The 17701-nt window shown below is 32.3% G+C and overlaps 1 protein-coding gene across 1 annotated transcript; it reads left to right on the top strand.

Annotated features, from left to right (window-relative positions):
* The first annotated feature begins 14694 nt into the window (after positions 1-14694).
* Positions 14695-17123, top strand: LOC138335918 (S-crystallin SL11-like). The gene is made up of 4 exons (XM_069285105.1): positions 14695-14803; positions 15281-15396; positions 15681-15791; positions 16747-17123. Exons 1-4 carry the CDS (start codon positions 14713-14715, stop codon positions 16921-16923), a joined length of 495 nt encoding a protein of 164 aa, XP_069141206.1. The 5' UTR covers positions 14695-14712; the 3' UTR covers positions 16924-17123.
* Positions 17124-17701: the final 578 nt, after the last annotated feature.

Genomic DNA, 17701 nt, shown 5'->3' with positions numbered 1-17701 from the left:
GTTGTCCATTTTCGATGTCATTATATATATAGATGTCAATTATCGATTTAATTTTATGTAGGCGTCAACTATCGATTTAATTTTATATATGTGTTCATTATCGATTTCACTTCATATACAGGTGACCATTGTCGGTGTCATTTTATACAGATGTTCATTATCAATGTGTTTTATATGTATGTGTATTATCAATTTCATTATATATAGGTATACAAATGTCTATTGTTCATTTCATTGGATAAAGTTGTCTATAATCGATTCCTTTTATATTTGTGTCCATTATCGCCAACATTTAATGTAGGTGTGCAATATCGATTTCAGCTGTGTCTATTGTCAATGAAATTGGTTATATACATTTGTATATAGAAAACCTATATTTTATTCATTAGAAATCACATGAATCAATTCGCTTTGTGCCATGTCCAACACAAATGTAAGAACAAACTCTTGTTTCTTCCCACACTAAGACCCCTCGCGCGCTTACATCCGGGCCATCGAGAGTGATTTGCATAAGTTGTATAACTTGTTTCGTAATCGATGTAAAAGAAATAAAGTTTATAAAAAACAAACTCTGGTCCTTACTCGTCAGGGTGTTTTAAATTGTCTGTCTCAATATGTATACTGAACGGGGAGATCAGACATTTAATTGACCTTAACAGCCCGAAACCTTGTAATGCTTCAAGCACCTAAAATATATTGTCTAAAATAAATAGTCTACTGCAAAAAGGCGCATATCCCAGTTGTGTACTAGTCAGGTGACTTACTAGATTGTTTAGTGAACATTTCTATATGCATTACATGTGAGATAATTGCACTTAGAAGTATTGTTCTCAATGAAATACACATAGTTTGACCAACATCATTATCACAATTATCTAAATCATGACCGTCTATACCGATTCGTTTTTATATTTGACAGTGTAATACAAAAAATTAATATGTATAATGTACTCGTGTGCCTCCATTTAAAAACCGCACATATAAGAATTCCACCGTTTTTATGGCTGTTGTAACCATTGGAATTGTAAACTGAAGGTCCCATCGACCAACAATAAATAGCCCTGTCTGAACAAAGGAGAACGTCAACACTCTACTTCTAGTCTACAACTTTTGATCTTGAGTTCGAAACCCAGCTGAGAAATATACAGTAACATTTGTCATTTGTACACCACCCATCCTCTCACCTCACCCGTTACGTAAACACCCATTTCTCGAACCTCATGTGACATTTCATACTACTTCTAGAATCTTCATATCAACACAATGCGTCGGAATGGTGAATGGATTTTATATTTACATTATAATGTAGCCCTGTGTATTACAAAATGTTCCAACAAGAAAAACACAGCTTTACCTTATTTCTGAAACAAAATATGAATGTGTTCCTACATTGCATCTTCTGATTAAGTGTTATTTACTTGCACAGATTAACTTCAATTATTCACATACACCGTAGAAATACAAATTGTGTGTTGATCAGATAATATTATCCAGCACTAAGTTATCTTTACCCGAACGTTTGATCAATTTATACTACAATATAAATAATTGAGATATTCTGTGTAAGTCGACAACGTACTTCGTAATTTTGAGATCAAAAACATTTGTCTTCGGGAGATAACTTATTACCCCCCCCCCCCCCCCCCTTCCTCTCCACCCCAAATAAAAACACGTACCAATGCAATATACCCATACCGCAGGATCCCCAAGGAATGAAGCGGATACTTGTTTGAACACATAAAATGATTATTGTCTCCAATATAAAACGTTTGTACTGAGAGTATTGAGTAATTTGCTTGGCGCATCATGTCAAATCATTATATCCCATAATACCACCTACACCTCTTTAACACAACGTATTACTATGGAACGCCATACAATATATGCTGTCTCGTATGGTTCAAAATATACTTATATGAATTGGTATTAATTATGTTTTATTTCATTATATGATATGGTTGTATCATTTATATGATTTTGAGGTTGTGTTATCATTATCATTGATTTGATCATTATCAATAATTTGGTATCATTTTATCTATATTGATTTGATTTGACCAAGATGTATCATTTACTTCAACCATTGTTTCATTTTTCATTTGTCATGGTATTATTTTCTGTTACCATTATATTCAATCGATTTCACCATTATTGATTTGGTGACATGTATATTTGATTTGCATCTATCATTGTTTTATTTGGTGTTATCATTGTATTATTTTCATTTTATCGTTATATTATTTGATTTCATCTTTATTTTATTTGGTTTTACCATTGTATGATTCTACTTTACATTATTTACAAACATCATTATTTTATTGCATATATACTTTATATGATAATACTTTTCCATTGTATGGTTATACTTTTCTCATTGGTAATGTTTTGTACATGGTTTCAGTGTATTGTATGAAGCTGATTGTAAAGCGGTCTTCTCTTGCGACATAGCATCCGATTCGGAACTTGTTTTACCGGGTACGTCTTGGTTATATTTTCTAGTCATCGTGCTGTCTGCCGGCCCGCCAAATGACAACGGACGGCGTTAGGAGAGCATTTTGTATCTCTTCTTGTTGCAGTAAGATGCCTGCAGTGGTTTGTAAAATTTCTTTATATATGGCGGGTCTCCCTACATTCTGTGTCAATCATTTATAAGAGACTAGTTGTCAGGATGTTCAATGGTCGATCCTAACTGAACCTTTAATTTATACCACTTGTCGTTCATTCATGTCGAGTCACGCAAAGACAGGATGCGTATATAACTTTTTTGGAATTCAAATTTATGCTATTTTATTATGAATATAGGTTGACGTGTTGTGGTTTATTCTAACTTTAGGACAGACTTAGGTTGTGATGCGAATATTATTCCAGATCCCAAAAATTAAAATTGAAGTTTCACGGAGTTGGTTTGTTGTACGTTGCACAATCCAATAGTATAGACCTTTCGCGTTATTTATGACGTCCAAAGACCATTTGGATGCACTGGGTTCTAATCAATTGGCCCTGGTAATATTGCGGTACTAGAAGGAGGGACCAGTCCCCCTGTAACACCCCTGGCTGATATTATTATTAAAAAATTAATCCTTTGTATTTTAATGAAACATTTTTGTCTACCTATATTATGATTTATTTTATACAAGGGGAATGATTTCTCATACATCCGTCCTTGATTTTATACCTATATTTTTTCCCACAAACCATGAGAACTTTTTTTAATAAAATCCAATAACCTGTCTATAATTCGACAAAAAACAAAGCCCCAACTAGATCTATAGACTATTTTGTCAGGGTTAATACATCGGAAATCATGGATTAACACTTATCGTGTTTTTTAACATTTTTTCGTTTAATCATTGCCTAAGAACATGTTGCACATATAAGAGCTATTTTTCTTGAAGAAGAAGTAGTTTTGCGTAGCATTTTAACACTATATTAAAGGCCCACTACCTTTTGCGAAAACAAAAATTAAATATCATTGTTTCTTAAAACAATTTTTATTTATAAAATATACAAACCTAAAAATTGGTCACCAGGACAATTTTCACGTAGGCCATCCCTACTCTTTTCACCCCCTAAGAAGGTGTGTAAATTTATATACATCTCGACGTTGGTCAAGGGTCATCATTTACTATTTAACAATCTTTGATGGATAAGCGGCTTCATCTCAACGACCTACCTTACTCTGTTCACTTCCAGTCCTTTTTGCCATTCATTTTTCAGAACTCACGGAAACAATAAGTAATTTGGAAGCATTTTCAGATAAGTTTTAGCCCGCCTGTGACCTTGAAAATGAAGGTCTAAGTGTGCTAGTTCCACTATTTACTACATTTGGCGTAGCCCATTCATTTCATGTATATATTATGTTAATTTCTAGGCCTTGCAGGAACAGCGATTGATCGTAGGCCGCTCGCGAGTCATTGTTGAAGGATTTTAGGTTTTTTTGGCTTTTTTCGGCCTTTGTCCTTAGCTTTCCGCTGTCTGTATTATTGTGTAAACCCTTTGAATATCGCTGATTTATATTCCATTATTGGAAGATTTGAAGGTACTAATTCATTATTAACCAAAGCTTGGATGAGGGCATTTTTATTAGTCGTCAGCAAGCTACATGCCTAAATATTAGGTCTGTTAAGGGCCTTCTAGAATTTGAGAAAGATTTATTAATGTTTTTGCTTTTTATATTTAAAAAAATGTGGCACTTATGAACCTTCGAACCTTATGTTGACAAAGCCGAAAAAGAATTCAAGGGGTTTTTACAGAATAAGTGGTCAGGTGGCATATTCTATGGCTTAATACTAGGCGTGATTAACGCGATATAGGAGTGACCTTGTTAATTGTTTTCAACTTTTTTGATTCTACATAACATAACCAAAAATCAAAGTGAATGTTTTGGCTATTATGCCGTGGTTGACTACTACAGCGCGTCTGCTCAATTAGCTTGAGCATAAAGATATAATTTTTTTCCAATTTTAAACCTTTCATAGTCTCTCTAACAATTACAAGTTTATACTCTCTTGTCCTAGTGGATGACAGGTCAATTGGACCGGTACTTGTTTTTTCTTTCGTTTTATTTTTATTTTTTCAAAATTGATAATCAAACTACCCAATAGGCATTACTTCATGGACAATATCATAAGGCCTCTATGCCCATGAAAGAACTTGACAAGGTGGAAGATGTTGCCTATCTTCGTGATTTTTTCACACAGGAGGAAAGAAAAGCATGCCGAGATTTGCCATCATTATGAGTCGGTAATCTGGAAAGACAGGATACTTTGAAGAGGTTGAAAACATTTTTGTACGAAGAAGAGTTACAATTACCAAAGCGTATCTTCATATACCCTCTTCTACATAACATAATAACAAAATGAAGGGTTTATGGCTGGAGTCTGATGTCGAATGTTTTTTTAAGCACTGGAACCACGGAGTGTACGGATACATGTGCAGCCTATAATATGAAATTTGATAATACATCACCATAATTAACAATTCGAATTTGGTCACATTGAATAATCTAGTAATCGTGAAAGATCTTTGATCGGGTCGTGGGGTGATATGAGGTATCGGGATGTGTTGAGTTTGGGACTTGATCTTGAGAGGTGGATTCTATAGGAAAAGGTAGATTTAGTTTTTTTAATAATTTAATTGGTTCTATAAAAAAAAAGATGTTATTTCATTGCTCAAAATGGATTTCATTGGTGTATAACTATTCGTGGTTAAGGATGGATGTTACAGTTGTCATGAAGATTATGTTCAAATTTGTTTATCGCGCATCTGGCACTGGCATGTGGATAAGGGCATATACAAGATATAAATGATTTTTGTTTTGTTTTCCTGCGTTTTTTTTGTTGTTTAAACCTGACCGCCAATTCCCTATATAAATTGGATGCTTGACTCAAAACCCCTTTGTTCTTGTCGGTTTTGTCATCAAGGCATAACAAAATAAACACCCTAAAGTGTTGTGTTAGTTTTTTCACAAAATCAGGAATTGAGAAATTTTGGTTTACAAATTACTTGTAAATATTAAGACAACAATTATACCCACTGGGAATCATATATCCCTCATCGAGATTCGAGGTTTTTTTTATATATAAAATATAAGGCTGAATAAAGTTCTGCCTATCAGTTTTTTTTCACTGCACAGAACTGGAGAAGCATATGGATAGACAATAAGAGAAATGAGAAAAAATATATATATATTATAAAAAAGAACCCCTACCTACCAACCCTTCATTTTTTAAAGGGCTTTGATGTTTACAATCTTAAGGGAAACATTGAATAATTTTTTCAATAAGATACGTCTCTTTTATCAGAACGTCAAACCGACCACATGGTAATTTAGGATGACAGTTTTGGGGGGGAGGGAGAACTTTTAAATCAACCGTGGATTTATATGAAGGTTAGTTGCATTTTTAAGTTATAAGTTTTTTTTAAAATTACGGTGATTGGGTTTTTAGTTGATATAGGTTTTTATATTTAATTAACAGTATTTTTATAAAAGCTTTACTATCTTTTCTGTGGTTCTTTCCACTATATAGTTAAATTATCTATTTCTACGTTTTACTTTCCACATGTTTCAAAATTTATTAAAAAGCCTCAATGGGTGTTTCGGAAGAAGTAAGGGCAAACTGCGAATGGTATGGGAGGACAATGGGTTTATGGTAGTGGCCCTTCACTTTTAAATTATTTTTTAAGAAGTGAACCTTTTCCAAGCGAAATGGTTGATCAACTTTTGTGATTTGACGCGGTTGTTGGTCTGCATCCTTATTTCAATTACGTAGACCTCCGTTAGATGACGCGAAATCCTTAAATTATCTTATTTTGGCCGGTACCGTCTAGGTTAGAGCGCATTTCGGCTGAGTGTTTGGGATTTGCAGGTTCGGGTTTTGAATCCCGTGTTGTCTGACAACTACATTTTGATTTTTCTCACTCTCTCATTCTGCACCAAACACAATTACATAGGATATAAGCTTTATAAAATATTATGCATTGCCCCCAATTTTCCTAACACACTGAGTGTTTTTTAAGAGTTGCAATCTCATTTCACTCATATTCATTAACTTTGCTATTATAATAACTTATTTTTTATTTATATACCCTTATAGGTGCGCTGCTTGATTCAAAGATGGGGCCCAATCATAATGCTATAACCATGAGGCGTGTTGAGGCATTTATTTTTGTTGTAATCATTATCGTCTTTAATCTGTTGACCCTATGGCCCATATTTCAAAGGACAACAAATTGAGCAGAAAGACAATTGAAGTTGTGTCTCAGCTTAGACAATCCCTCACTCCAAAGCTTCGGCCTTGTTGGAAACCATAGGTAAACGTGACCGTGGTATGCTCCGGGAATTTAGGTATAAGGCTCTCAAGCTGAATACCAAAGGTTTTTATTTTTTTGTTAAATTGATACTTTAATACGATTTTCTAATGTTTCCAATCATTTCTCATTGTTCCGTTACAGTAAATTTCTTTATTGTGGTTGTCTATACTGTGCTTCATTGTTTTAGTTTTGTGTCCTTTTAGGGTTCCTTCCTTTATGCTTTTGGCGTTGTTTTGATGCACAATCAAATCAGAATTTTCTTTCTTAATTGATGGTGATAGTATCAAAAAATTTAATTTATCAATGTTGTTTATCAAATTTTTCCCAAATTGTTTTTTAGAATTTACAAAATGTACCTAAGTTTTTTTCTGAATCCATTGTATTTTCTTGACATGTATTTAAAAGATACAATGGATATCACTTTTTTTTTTAATATCAACTTATTTCTACTGTACATGTAGTCAGCAAAACTCGGTTTGTTTTACATGTCCATACAAAAATCATGCATTCATGAATCAGAATGGAATTGGAACATAAGGTTATGAGACAGTAAATATCACAAAATGGAAATAAATCATCACAACAAATGTCTTGAAAATGTTTTGAGCACATTCAGTTTTTTTTTCAACTGGCAATGTCCCCATGTCATTTTTGTGTAAAAAAAAAAGAGAGTTATTGTTTTTTATGAATGAAATCATTGGCCCGCCCCACTTGGTCCCACATATATATGATAAATTGGCTTTTTGGATAATTTCTCCCTTACGAAACTAAAGTCTTAGTTAAAAAAAAACATTTCCTTGGAATACCAACAATAATGCATGTGTATGTTATAAATTTATGAAAATTGTGACAAATTTGGTAACCACAAACATTGTGCCTTTAATGTGTTTTGTAAAATGATTTTGGATCTCTGATTTCCCTTGGATTCGCAAAGACTGGTCATAATAGGTTCACCCAATGGGGGAAATTTTGAACAAATGAAAGGTACTTATAAATTGCTATTAGATGCATGTTATGCATTCAAATTAAAAGTAGACATAGCATTTTTGCATGGATTACAAAACTAACAGGTGTTATGGCTTACATTTTTTACTGGGACAAAGATTTTTTTGTATACGGCCCCTTGATGGCTCTGACCCAAAGGGTCAGGAGGGTTTATCCAAAAAGGGGAAATTTTTCTTAAACATTAAAAAAGAATTTTCTCTTTAGTTTGCAATGGATTGAAATACCCATCCATTAAATTTTTGGCCACAAAACATTTTATTCATTTTAATTTTTGGGAAACAGTTGTGGGGAATTTGATCAATTTTTGTTTAAAAGACATTTTTCCTGTTATAACCCCCTGGGGGCCAGGAAAAGGGGCGTGGGTCAAATATAGGAAACAAATTTTATTAAAAATTTACTTAAACGATTTCTTCTTAAAACATTTGATGGATATAGAATCCATAAACCAAATGGTACAAAACAAACAATTTGGGGAAGGGGACAGAAAAATTATTATTAAATGATTTTGCTTGAATCCCCCAGGGGCCTGAGGGGCGGGGCCCAAAGTCCTTGGTATTAAAAAAATTTTTTTAAAACTTATTTCTTAACCAATAAATCTCGATGAACACAAGCAAAATTTAAATTTTCATTTAATACCAAATTTGGCATCACATTTCATTCAAATGCTTTAATGGGAACTTGTAATAAATTTCTTGACCCCGGGGCAGGATTTTTTACCAATTACTGAAAATGTCAATAAAGGTGCTCATAAATAAAATGTTTAATCTAAACTGGTCCTATTATCTGCTTGGATTGTATCTTTTGTAAAATTGGAGGGATGGCCATCACCATTTTTTAAATCATAACTTATAGGAAGGTATAAACCAACAAATTGTAAAATGTATGGCTTAAAATTTTCAATTCAAAAATCATATTTTTAAAATATTTTTTATTTTTCTATGTAAATCCCATTAATTTCAAATTTCTATTATAAAGTTTGGGGTAACTATAACCATATTCATTTCAATTTCTAAATATTTAACAAATGGTAAAAGGAATTAAATTGATATATAAATTCAAATTTTGAATTTGACCCCCATTGGTATACAGGAACGGGTGGATCCCAAATTAAATCAAAATTTCTATAAATCCTTTAAATACATTTACTTCATCCTTAGATTCTGCATGGGATTGTGAAAATTTGGACCATTGGGGTCAAGTTCCTTTTTTCTTTTTAGGAGAAGAACACATTGTAAATATAATGATCTGACCACCCTGGGGGCAGAGTATAGAAAATTGCAATTGCCCAAAATAAAAATTTAAAGGTAAATTAAATTACCTGATTTGAAATACATGCAGAATGAAAAAGATTCATCTTGATTAAATACACATGGATATAACTAGTTAAGTAAATTTTGCCATATGGATTAACAAATTTATGGGGGGGGAAACAGATAACATTTTCAAGGTAAAAATGAGTGGACATGAAATAAAAAACCATTGAATGGTGGGGCCCAATTTTTTATAAAATAAAAAAAAATTTATTCATGTTAAAATAAACAATGAAAATATTTCCAGAATATTTTGGCCATTCAGTGGCATGAGCAATGTCATACAGGCTTTTAAATAAAAATCTTATTTTATGAATGAAATCATTTTTTTTGTCCACATTTGATACATGATATTGGCAATCTGTATAATTATAGTATTGCGAAAAAATATAAAAATATAGTTAAAAAGGAGTTGTCCCCCTTGCCGACTCTTCAAAAAAATTCACATGTGTTTGTAGAAAATTATGGCAGGGAGAAAACAGTCGTAACCACCTGCATCATTGTGGCCCTCTTGTGGCTTAAAATTTTGTTAATTTCCCCAATTGAGGATGAAACTGCTGTGAACAAGAATCTGGCATGTGTTTCAACCACCAGTTTTTGGCTCTAATTTTGGCTATTATATTCCCCCATTAATCAATCAAGATTTTGGGCAGAAATGCTTGTGGTGGTATTAGGTTTTGGCATCCACCGTAAAGTAATTATCCGTCCATTCGAACATTATCAGTCCGTCATACCGTAAAAATTCCATTTCATTGAAAATCCGTCCTCAAGGGACCATAAGATTAGTCATGTACAGAACATTTAAACTTTGTTCACATTATTAAATACAAAACAATCTCAGAGCAAGTAAAAGGGATCTTTCTGAAAATTTAATAAGGGTTCCCCTATATGGGTTCAAGAACTAATTGTATAATATTCATAAAGATCCATGTATAATTTTTCACGACAATTAAATCATTCACATGAGTTTAACAGATGTCAAATGGTCCCAATGCTTGGGTTTTATGATTATTGGGTATATCAAAAAAGCATAAACTTTTTACGGCTAAGCATTTCACCATGTCAATGAAAATACTAAATAAAGGATTCTTCAAATTTCATGAAATAGAATATATTCATGTTCTATGGCCTTAAATATTAATAAGCAATTTTGGGAAATTCATTTTTCAAAAATGGCCTGTTAATTATGCGGCCATAAAAATTTGGATTTTGAATAAAATGGTTTTTAAAGCTATTTTCAAAAATTTAAAATGGATTAAATTAGGACTGAAATTACAATTCACATGGCTACTAGGAAAAAAAACATTAATTGCATTCCAGTGGGACCTATTGTACAATTTGACAACATTATTTAATGGCAATAGCACAAAAAAATGAAAAAATTTTGATTAGTTAAATTTTTTACCAAATTTTCTTGCATGTCAGTGCTGAAGGTTTTTCATTTCATATGTCAAATTTCATATGAGTTTAGTGCCCTAGTTGTCTATATCAAACTTTTGGGTTTCAATGTATATCACTATATAATGCTAAAATGAATGCCAAGGCAAATGGTCTTGGATTTTGATAAGTTAAAGTTCAATTTTTAAAAGCTTCAAACTAGCAGAAATACTTGAAATGGATCTTACTAATTTCATTATAGGTCATAAAAAAGGGCCCTGTTTGCAATGTTTATATTGAAATTTTTTTTTAAAACCAAAAAAATCAACAAGAAATAGCCACAACTAAATCTTCAAAAAAATAGTTAAATTTTTTAAAGTACCATAATATTCATGAAAATGTTGTTTTAAGCAATAAATTCAATCTCATATTAAATACAATAAATTTCCCCTTTCAATCGCTATGTAAATTTCGAAATCAGATTTGCAAAAAATTTCATTAAAAAGTGATCGATGGTCAACAAGATAAACAGGTATTCTTTCTTGGAATTTTGAACTTAAAATGTTGGTAATTACAATTAAATCTATTTGAATTGAAAAAGTCTAAAGGTCATTAATTTCAAAAGTGGCAAAAAGTATATTTCCCCTTCCGACCTTGAAAGACAATAATCATCCATGTGAAAACATCATTGTATGGAAAAAAAGCTTTAAAAATGATCGACTAATTAGCCATCTTGAATTTGTAAAATTTTAATTGAATTTGTTTTATGTTTAAAAATCCAGGAAAAACTTCTTGTGATCTTTCAACTTCCATTTTTTTACAAAAATGTAGTTTTAATATTGTTTGTCATTTCCCAAGCAGGGAAAAGGAAAATGCTGTGTCAACAAGCAAAAACTTTGAAATAATGTGCCAGGTTAAGCTGATCCTCTTACATTTTTAATTGTATAACCTGATCGAGACAAAGTCTCAAGTGACCATTTTTTCTATTCGTCTTTTGTCCGTCGTCATGCATTGTGTGTCCATTAACAATTTACATTTTAAACTTCTCCAGAAAAAAACTGCTGAAGCAATTCAATGAATTTTTTTTACTCAAAAAACTTCTAAATACTGCTAAATCATGTATTGCTAATCAAAATTGTGAATTATATGGCCCCAATGTACTGGGGTGGGGGGGGGGGGGTGGGGGGCAAAAGGGGACAAAATGGCTAAAAATTTCAAAAATCTTCTCCATCCGCAGATGTGGTAGAATCAAATTTCTCTTCATAGATTGAAAGGTCTCGAGGTCCTCTCCAAAATTTGTGAATTTTATGGCCCTGGGGTCTCAAGAGTTTCCTCCCCAGGGTCAAAGAAAACTCATTTATGAGCATTTATTTCCTTTATTTTCATAGGAAATGTAACATATACTTATAATGGAATGAAATACCCTTCATAGATAAAAGGTTAAATAGATATTATCACAGACTTCAAATGCCTGATAGGCCAATATAGTGCTTGTATGTCTGTTTCATTCTGTACGATCCGATGACCATTGAAGGCCCATGGGCCTCTTATTATATTTGTAATACAGTACTACATGTACATGTGTCAATAAAGATCTATATGGCCAAAAAAAAAATTGTTTGTTTAGGGGGTCATTCATTAGGCCAAAAAAATAGGGTAGGTAGGTCGGATTTTTTTTTTGATTTTATTTTATGTAATTTTTCATGTCACACAGATTTATTGCCTATGTACTTGCATAATATTTTTTTTTAAAATATGCATTAAAAAAGAAAGTCTATATTGTTCACCATACTTTAACATGCTGCTATATATTGTCTCTTTTTCTCTTTTACAAGTACATAGTTGTCTTTTATTTTTTTTTCTTTCCTTCTTCAGGGGGTTAAGTTTACAACAGTTTTATATAGAGAAAACACATTTTTTGAGCATTATTTAGTCATCTTGTTTTTGTTATAGGAGTTGAGTCAAATGCTGTCAAATATTCATAATTATCAAATATAAGATGATAGGTAGTAAAACTTTGTTGTAGGTTACATTAGTACATTACGTAAACAATTTATACTTCAAAAATCTTCTCAAATTTAACAAATAGCAAATATACCCATAATTTAATTTCTTTCCCCGCATCGAGATGCGGGTGCCCTATAGTAATCAGGTTTCCGTCCGTCCGTCCGTCCGTCCGTCCGTCTGTTTTTTTTTTTTTTCTTTTGCACATTAATGATGGAAGGGAGTGGAGTATTTTCCCCATATTTTTACATGATGATTCCATCCACAATCCATCCATCCTAGATCTGCTTGGTAATTTTTCAGACTGAAATTAAATTAAAAAAAAATCGGCCATCTTGGATTTTAACATTTAAAAAAAAAAACAATGTTGTTGCTCTTAACTGATAAACAAAATGTTATAACATTATTATGATGCAAAGTTGTTCAGAATTAAACAAGGAGTTGACTGTCCAAAGGTAAGGTCATTGGCCAAGGTTACTAAGTCAAAGGTCAAGGTCAATTTTATTTGAGTTAATTGTATGCTCTTAATGTAATGTTAGCTTGGAATCAGGATTCAAGTTAAATACTTGGAAGACTTTTTCCAAAGAATTATAATAATGTACCATCATCGACATTTTTCCCAAATTAATGTTGACATTAATTATATTTATTAGCAACATATAGCTAACACGGAAGAATTCGTTGTCAAAATACTACTTTTCCACTTAAGCACGTCAGACACATAGCGGGGCCCTTTCTGACGTGTCAGTGTTCTAGTTCCCTTTTACATATAGAAAACTCACAAGGTCCTTTCAAACAAAAATTGATTTAAATAAATTCTGGGGTTTTGGATGTTTTTCCCCTGGTTAGTAGAAAAACTGCTAGTTTGAATTTTGACCTTATTGCATTTCCATGAGATAGTTGAGATAAACATTTTTTATCCTTTTTTTTGAATGACATTTATTGCTAAAAGGGCAATACTAGGGGCGAAATGATAAAAATTGTTGAGACAAACGAGTTGTCCCCTTGCCGACTCTTACAATTTCACATGTGTGTTTGTCATAAAATTATGGACAGGGGAGAAAAACTGTCGTAACCAATGCATCATTCAAAACTTTTATTTTGTATTTCCTATCTGAATGAAACTGCTGTAACAAGCAAATTTGCCAAGCATGTTGGGACCACAGGTGTTTGACTAAGATTTTATTCTTCAACATATCATATCACAGAGTTATCTGATCTTGCGAATAGGAATCAGTAATGAAATCATTATGTTGTGAACTTATTTCACGCAGTTTTCTCTGAAAGAAAGCCATGACGTCACAAATGGTAAGATGCAAACATCCAAAACTTATATCATGAAGCATACCATTTCTTGAATGGAAATACATCTTTGTACATGTCTTTCAATACCGAACTATGCATGTATTTTTTAATCAAATAAATGGCTGTTACAATACCTACATCTGTCAGTTTGGATAGAAACTATTAACATAGAAACCAACTGTGATTAATTAACAAGGTCCTTACACAGACAATATATCAAATTGACCCGAAAAAAAATATTGACCTGAAATTGCCCTGAAATTGTTCTGAAAACCCAATATTGAGGTAAATCAGTGGTCAAGGTTTTGACTTGAAATTAATTTTTTACCCTTTTCAGGTAAATGACCTGAAAAATTTGACCTGAACTTGACCTTAAATTGACATGAATTTACCTGAAGACATTAACCCTGTGTATGCTTAAATATCAAATATGACTGTTCAAAGCTTATTTACATCAGTTGAACAAAGTTGAAAAGTATATATGATGAACTGAAAATTCTGCTTTTCCTTACACATTGTATTCCGTCTGAGTGTTCTTACATCTGTTTCAAAAATAGTAACGTATGAAATATAACATCATGGCTGAATGTTGAAACGGTAAATAAGATACCTAAGTAGAGCATGATTTATCTTTCCTTTTTAGTATTGTACGGTATCACTTATGGTTGCTTGGTTTATACATTATTTCATCCGCTAATTCCATTAAAGGACACACTTGGCTTTAATGAGAAGTTCAACGAGAGGTGTTGCATACATAGACACATCAGAGATTTTACCATCATTGGCACCACAAAATTTGTTTTTATTTCTAATGAAAAAGGCTAAGAAATGTAAACTTACACTGGATATCAGGTATTACGTAAGAGAAAGGTAAAGTGAATTATGTTTTGCTTCAGAAATGCCTCAAGATGCCGTGCCAGTCCTGTATGTCGATGGGGAAGCCATTTCCCAAAGCACTGCTATATTGCGATATCTCGCTAGAGAATACGGTTAGTATGACATAGAAGTAATGGTAGAACTGTATGTGAAATGATAATATAAGCACATATTTGGATAATTGATATGTAAAATATAAAACTTTGGTGGTATAGAAAATTTTGTTTATTTCGTGGTTGGTATTGAACATTAAAATAAACATAAACATTTACATAAAAAAACAAAGAATTGTGTGTAATATTTCCATGTGTCCTTTATACCATTGGCTTACTTGGTAGATCATTACTCCAGTTTTCTTTTACAGCCTCATGTTAGAACGTGTACGCAACTTTCAAATATTGTAGTTTTCTACCAACTTCGATAGAGCAACGTACACATCAACCTTGATCCACTTTGTCGATGTTGTCCAAACCAGGAACTTTGTTGAATTATTTTTCGCGCCTGGAGCGGGACTAGAATTTGAAGTATTTGGTTTTATTTACTAACGTGACTTACCCATACTGACACACTGGTGTTTTATGTATATGTAGATCTCTACGGTGATGGCAACATGAACATGACAAAGGTGGACACTATAGTATCGACTTATGAGGATTTCTTTACCGCCATGATTAAACCATTTATGGAAAAAGACGCAGACAAGAGAGTATGCATTAAATGTAAAACGTGCGATTAAATAAAAATTTCTTAACGATTTATTTATATCAGTATAATATAATCGCTCATTTTTTTTTCCAGAAGAATACAATGACATTTTAACTCATTGTAATATAATCAGATTCGATAAGAAATCTTGTCCAAAATATTTATATTTCACATTACTGTATCTTTAAAGATGTCTTACTGTAAACATTAGCGAAAGGCATGAAGAATACGTTTAATAATATTTCAACTTTTAAGACATATGATTCCATTTTTGTTTCATTGCAGAAAGAAATGATTAAAGATTTTGGCGAGAAAACAGTCCCTAAATATGTAAACATTATCAGTAAAATATTGAGTGATAACCAAGACAACAGTGGATGGCTAGTCGGTTCAAAGGTAAGTATTAGAGGTTAGAGGATTACTATCTAACTCTATAATGAGAGATAACTCTATACATGTGAATATACCTCTATACAAGATAGATAACTCTATACATGAGAGATAACTCTATACATGAGAAATATAATTCTATACAAGAGAGATAAATCTATACATTAGAAATAACTTTATACAAAAGAGATAACCCTATACATGAGAAATAACTCTATACAAAAGAGATAACCCTATACATGAGAAATAACTCTATACAAAAGAGATATAACTCTATACACTAAAGATAACTCTATACATGAAAGATAACTCTATACATGAGAGATAACTATATACAAGATAGATGACTCTATATATGAGAAATAGCTCTATACAAGAGATATAACTTTATACTAGAGATATAACTCTCCACATGAGAGATAATTCTATACAAGAGAGATTACTCTATACAAGAGATATGACTATATACACGAGAGATAACTCTATACATGTGAGATATATACTGTATACATGATAGATAACTAGATTCATTTGACTCGAACGCAGACTCGTTTTTAAATATGGTGAACAATATATTTGTAAAGCATCTGTAAGACAGATTTGAAATAATTAATAAAAAATTGGTTTGATACAATCGTATTCTTTTCACCTTCCAACATTCGGCATCCAAACATAGTACTATAACTTATGAAGTTACAAGCAATTAAATACAGAACAACAAAAACAAAAACAAAAAAAACACGTTTGATTAATCTTGATGCATTTTTAAATAGACTGTTATTATAGATATAATACATGATTCATAGAACGCGTCATAGCGCCTTGCTCTCAATAAACTGTTTGTCCCCCTTATATTATCGAATACTTGTTTGAATTACGAAAGCTTTTTATTTTGTATTAATGCTTCCTTCTTATGTGTAACTGCTTTAAACTTTCTTATGGTTTCATCTCTCTCCCACAGCTGACTGTAGCCGATATCGTTATATTTGGTGTGTTTGGTGACATGGAAAGCATGCTTGGGAAGGATACAGCTAAGGCCTATCTAGAGAATCCAAAACTCGTGGCTCATAATGGAAAGGTTGCTGCTGTCCCCGCGATAAAAGATTGGCTTGCCAAGCGACCACAATCAGCATTTTAGTGCAATCATGCATTTATTTTCGCTTCAAAAATGCTTTCTCATAATATCATAAAGAAAAAAAACTTTACTTGATAAGATATATCTTTATGTCGATGCTTCATCAACATGTACATGTAATCTATATTTATATTTATAGATAATACCAAAAGTAGTCAAAAAGATCTTTGTAATACTGAAGTATCAATAAATTCCAAAAACAATATACGATTTTGTTTTTTATTCTAAAAAAACGGCATGCTGGTCAAAGATCTTTTGAAGCAGCTTGTATTGATAAACGACAACACTTGCATTTGCCGGAGATATTCTCATGTTCTTTCATATGCTACATATCATATGACTTCGATAAGTCGGACGACGATTGTCCGGAAAACTCTTATTCCGGACAGAAATGTTAGGGAACGGATTACTTTAATGATACATATTAACGAAAAATACCAAATTCGGTAGTCCAGAAATTTCAAGATTCCACATCAAGTTTGTTGATAAAGTATCAAACCTCTGCATCTTCCGCCGAAATTATACGTGTTCAAGAGTCGCATAAGGTAGTTAATAGATAATGACCGTTGGTCGGTGTTTTGTTGCTGGGGTACTCCAGTTTATCTCCACAAATTATAGCCATAACTGAAATAACGATGAGTTACACAACCTCTGGCCTTCGCTCAGTCGTTAAAATATTCATAATTTCAATAAACTCATGTTTTCCAGTTTTTGGAAAAAAACAAGTGTTTGGTTTTGCTTTGAGCATACACCTTCCGTGTTAGATGAAGATTGCTACTTT

Source organism: Argopecten irradians, chromosome 12 (genome assembly GCF_041381155.1).
Source record: "Argopecten irradians isolate NY chromosome 12, Ai_NY, whole genome shotgun sequence".
NCBI lineage: Eukaryota > Metazoa > Mollusca > Bivalvia > Pectinida > Pectinidae > Argopecten > Argopecten irradians.
This window is presented reverse-complemented; position numbering and strand designations above follow the sequence as displayed.

What these genes read in the sequence shown, in the direction of transcription:
- LOC138335918 (XM_069285105.1), top strand. Translation starts at nt 14,713, where the DNA reads ATGCCTCAAGATGCCGTGCCAGTCCTGTATGTCGATGGGGAAGCCATT. An exon ending in ATATCTCGCTAGAGAATACG is followed by an intron (nt 14,804 to 15,280) that starts GTTAGTATGACA and finishes ATGTATATGTAG; the next exon opens with ATCTCTACGGTGATGGCAAC. An exon ending in AAAAAGACGCAGACAAGAGA is followed by an intron (nt 15,397 to 15,680) that starts GTATGCATTAAA and finishes GTTTCATTGCAG; the next exon opens with AAAGAAATGATTAAAGATTT.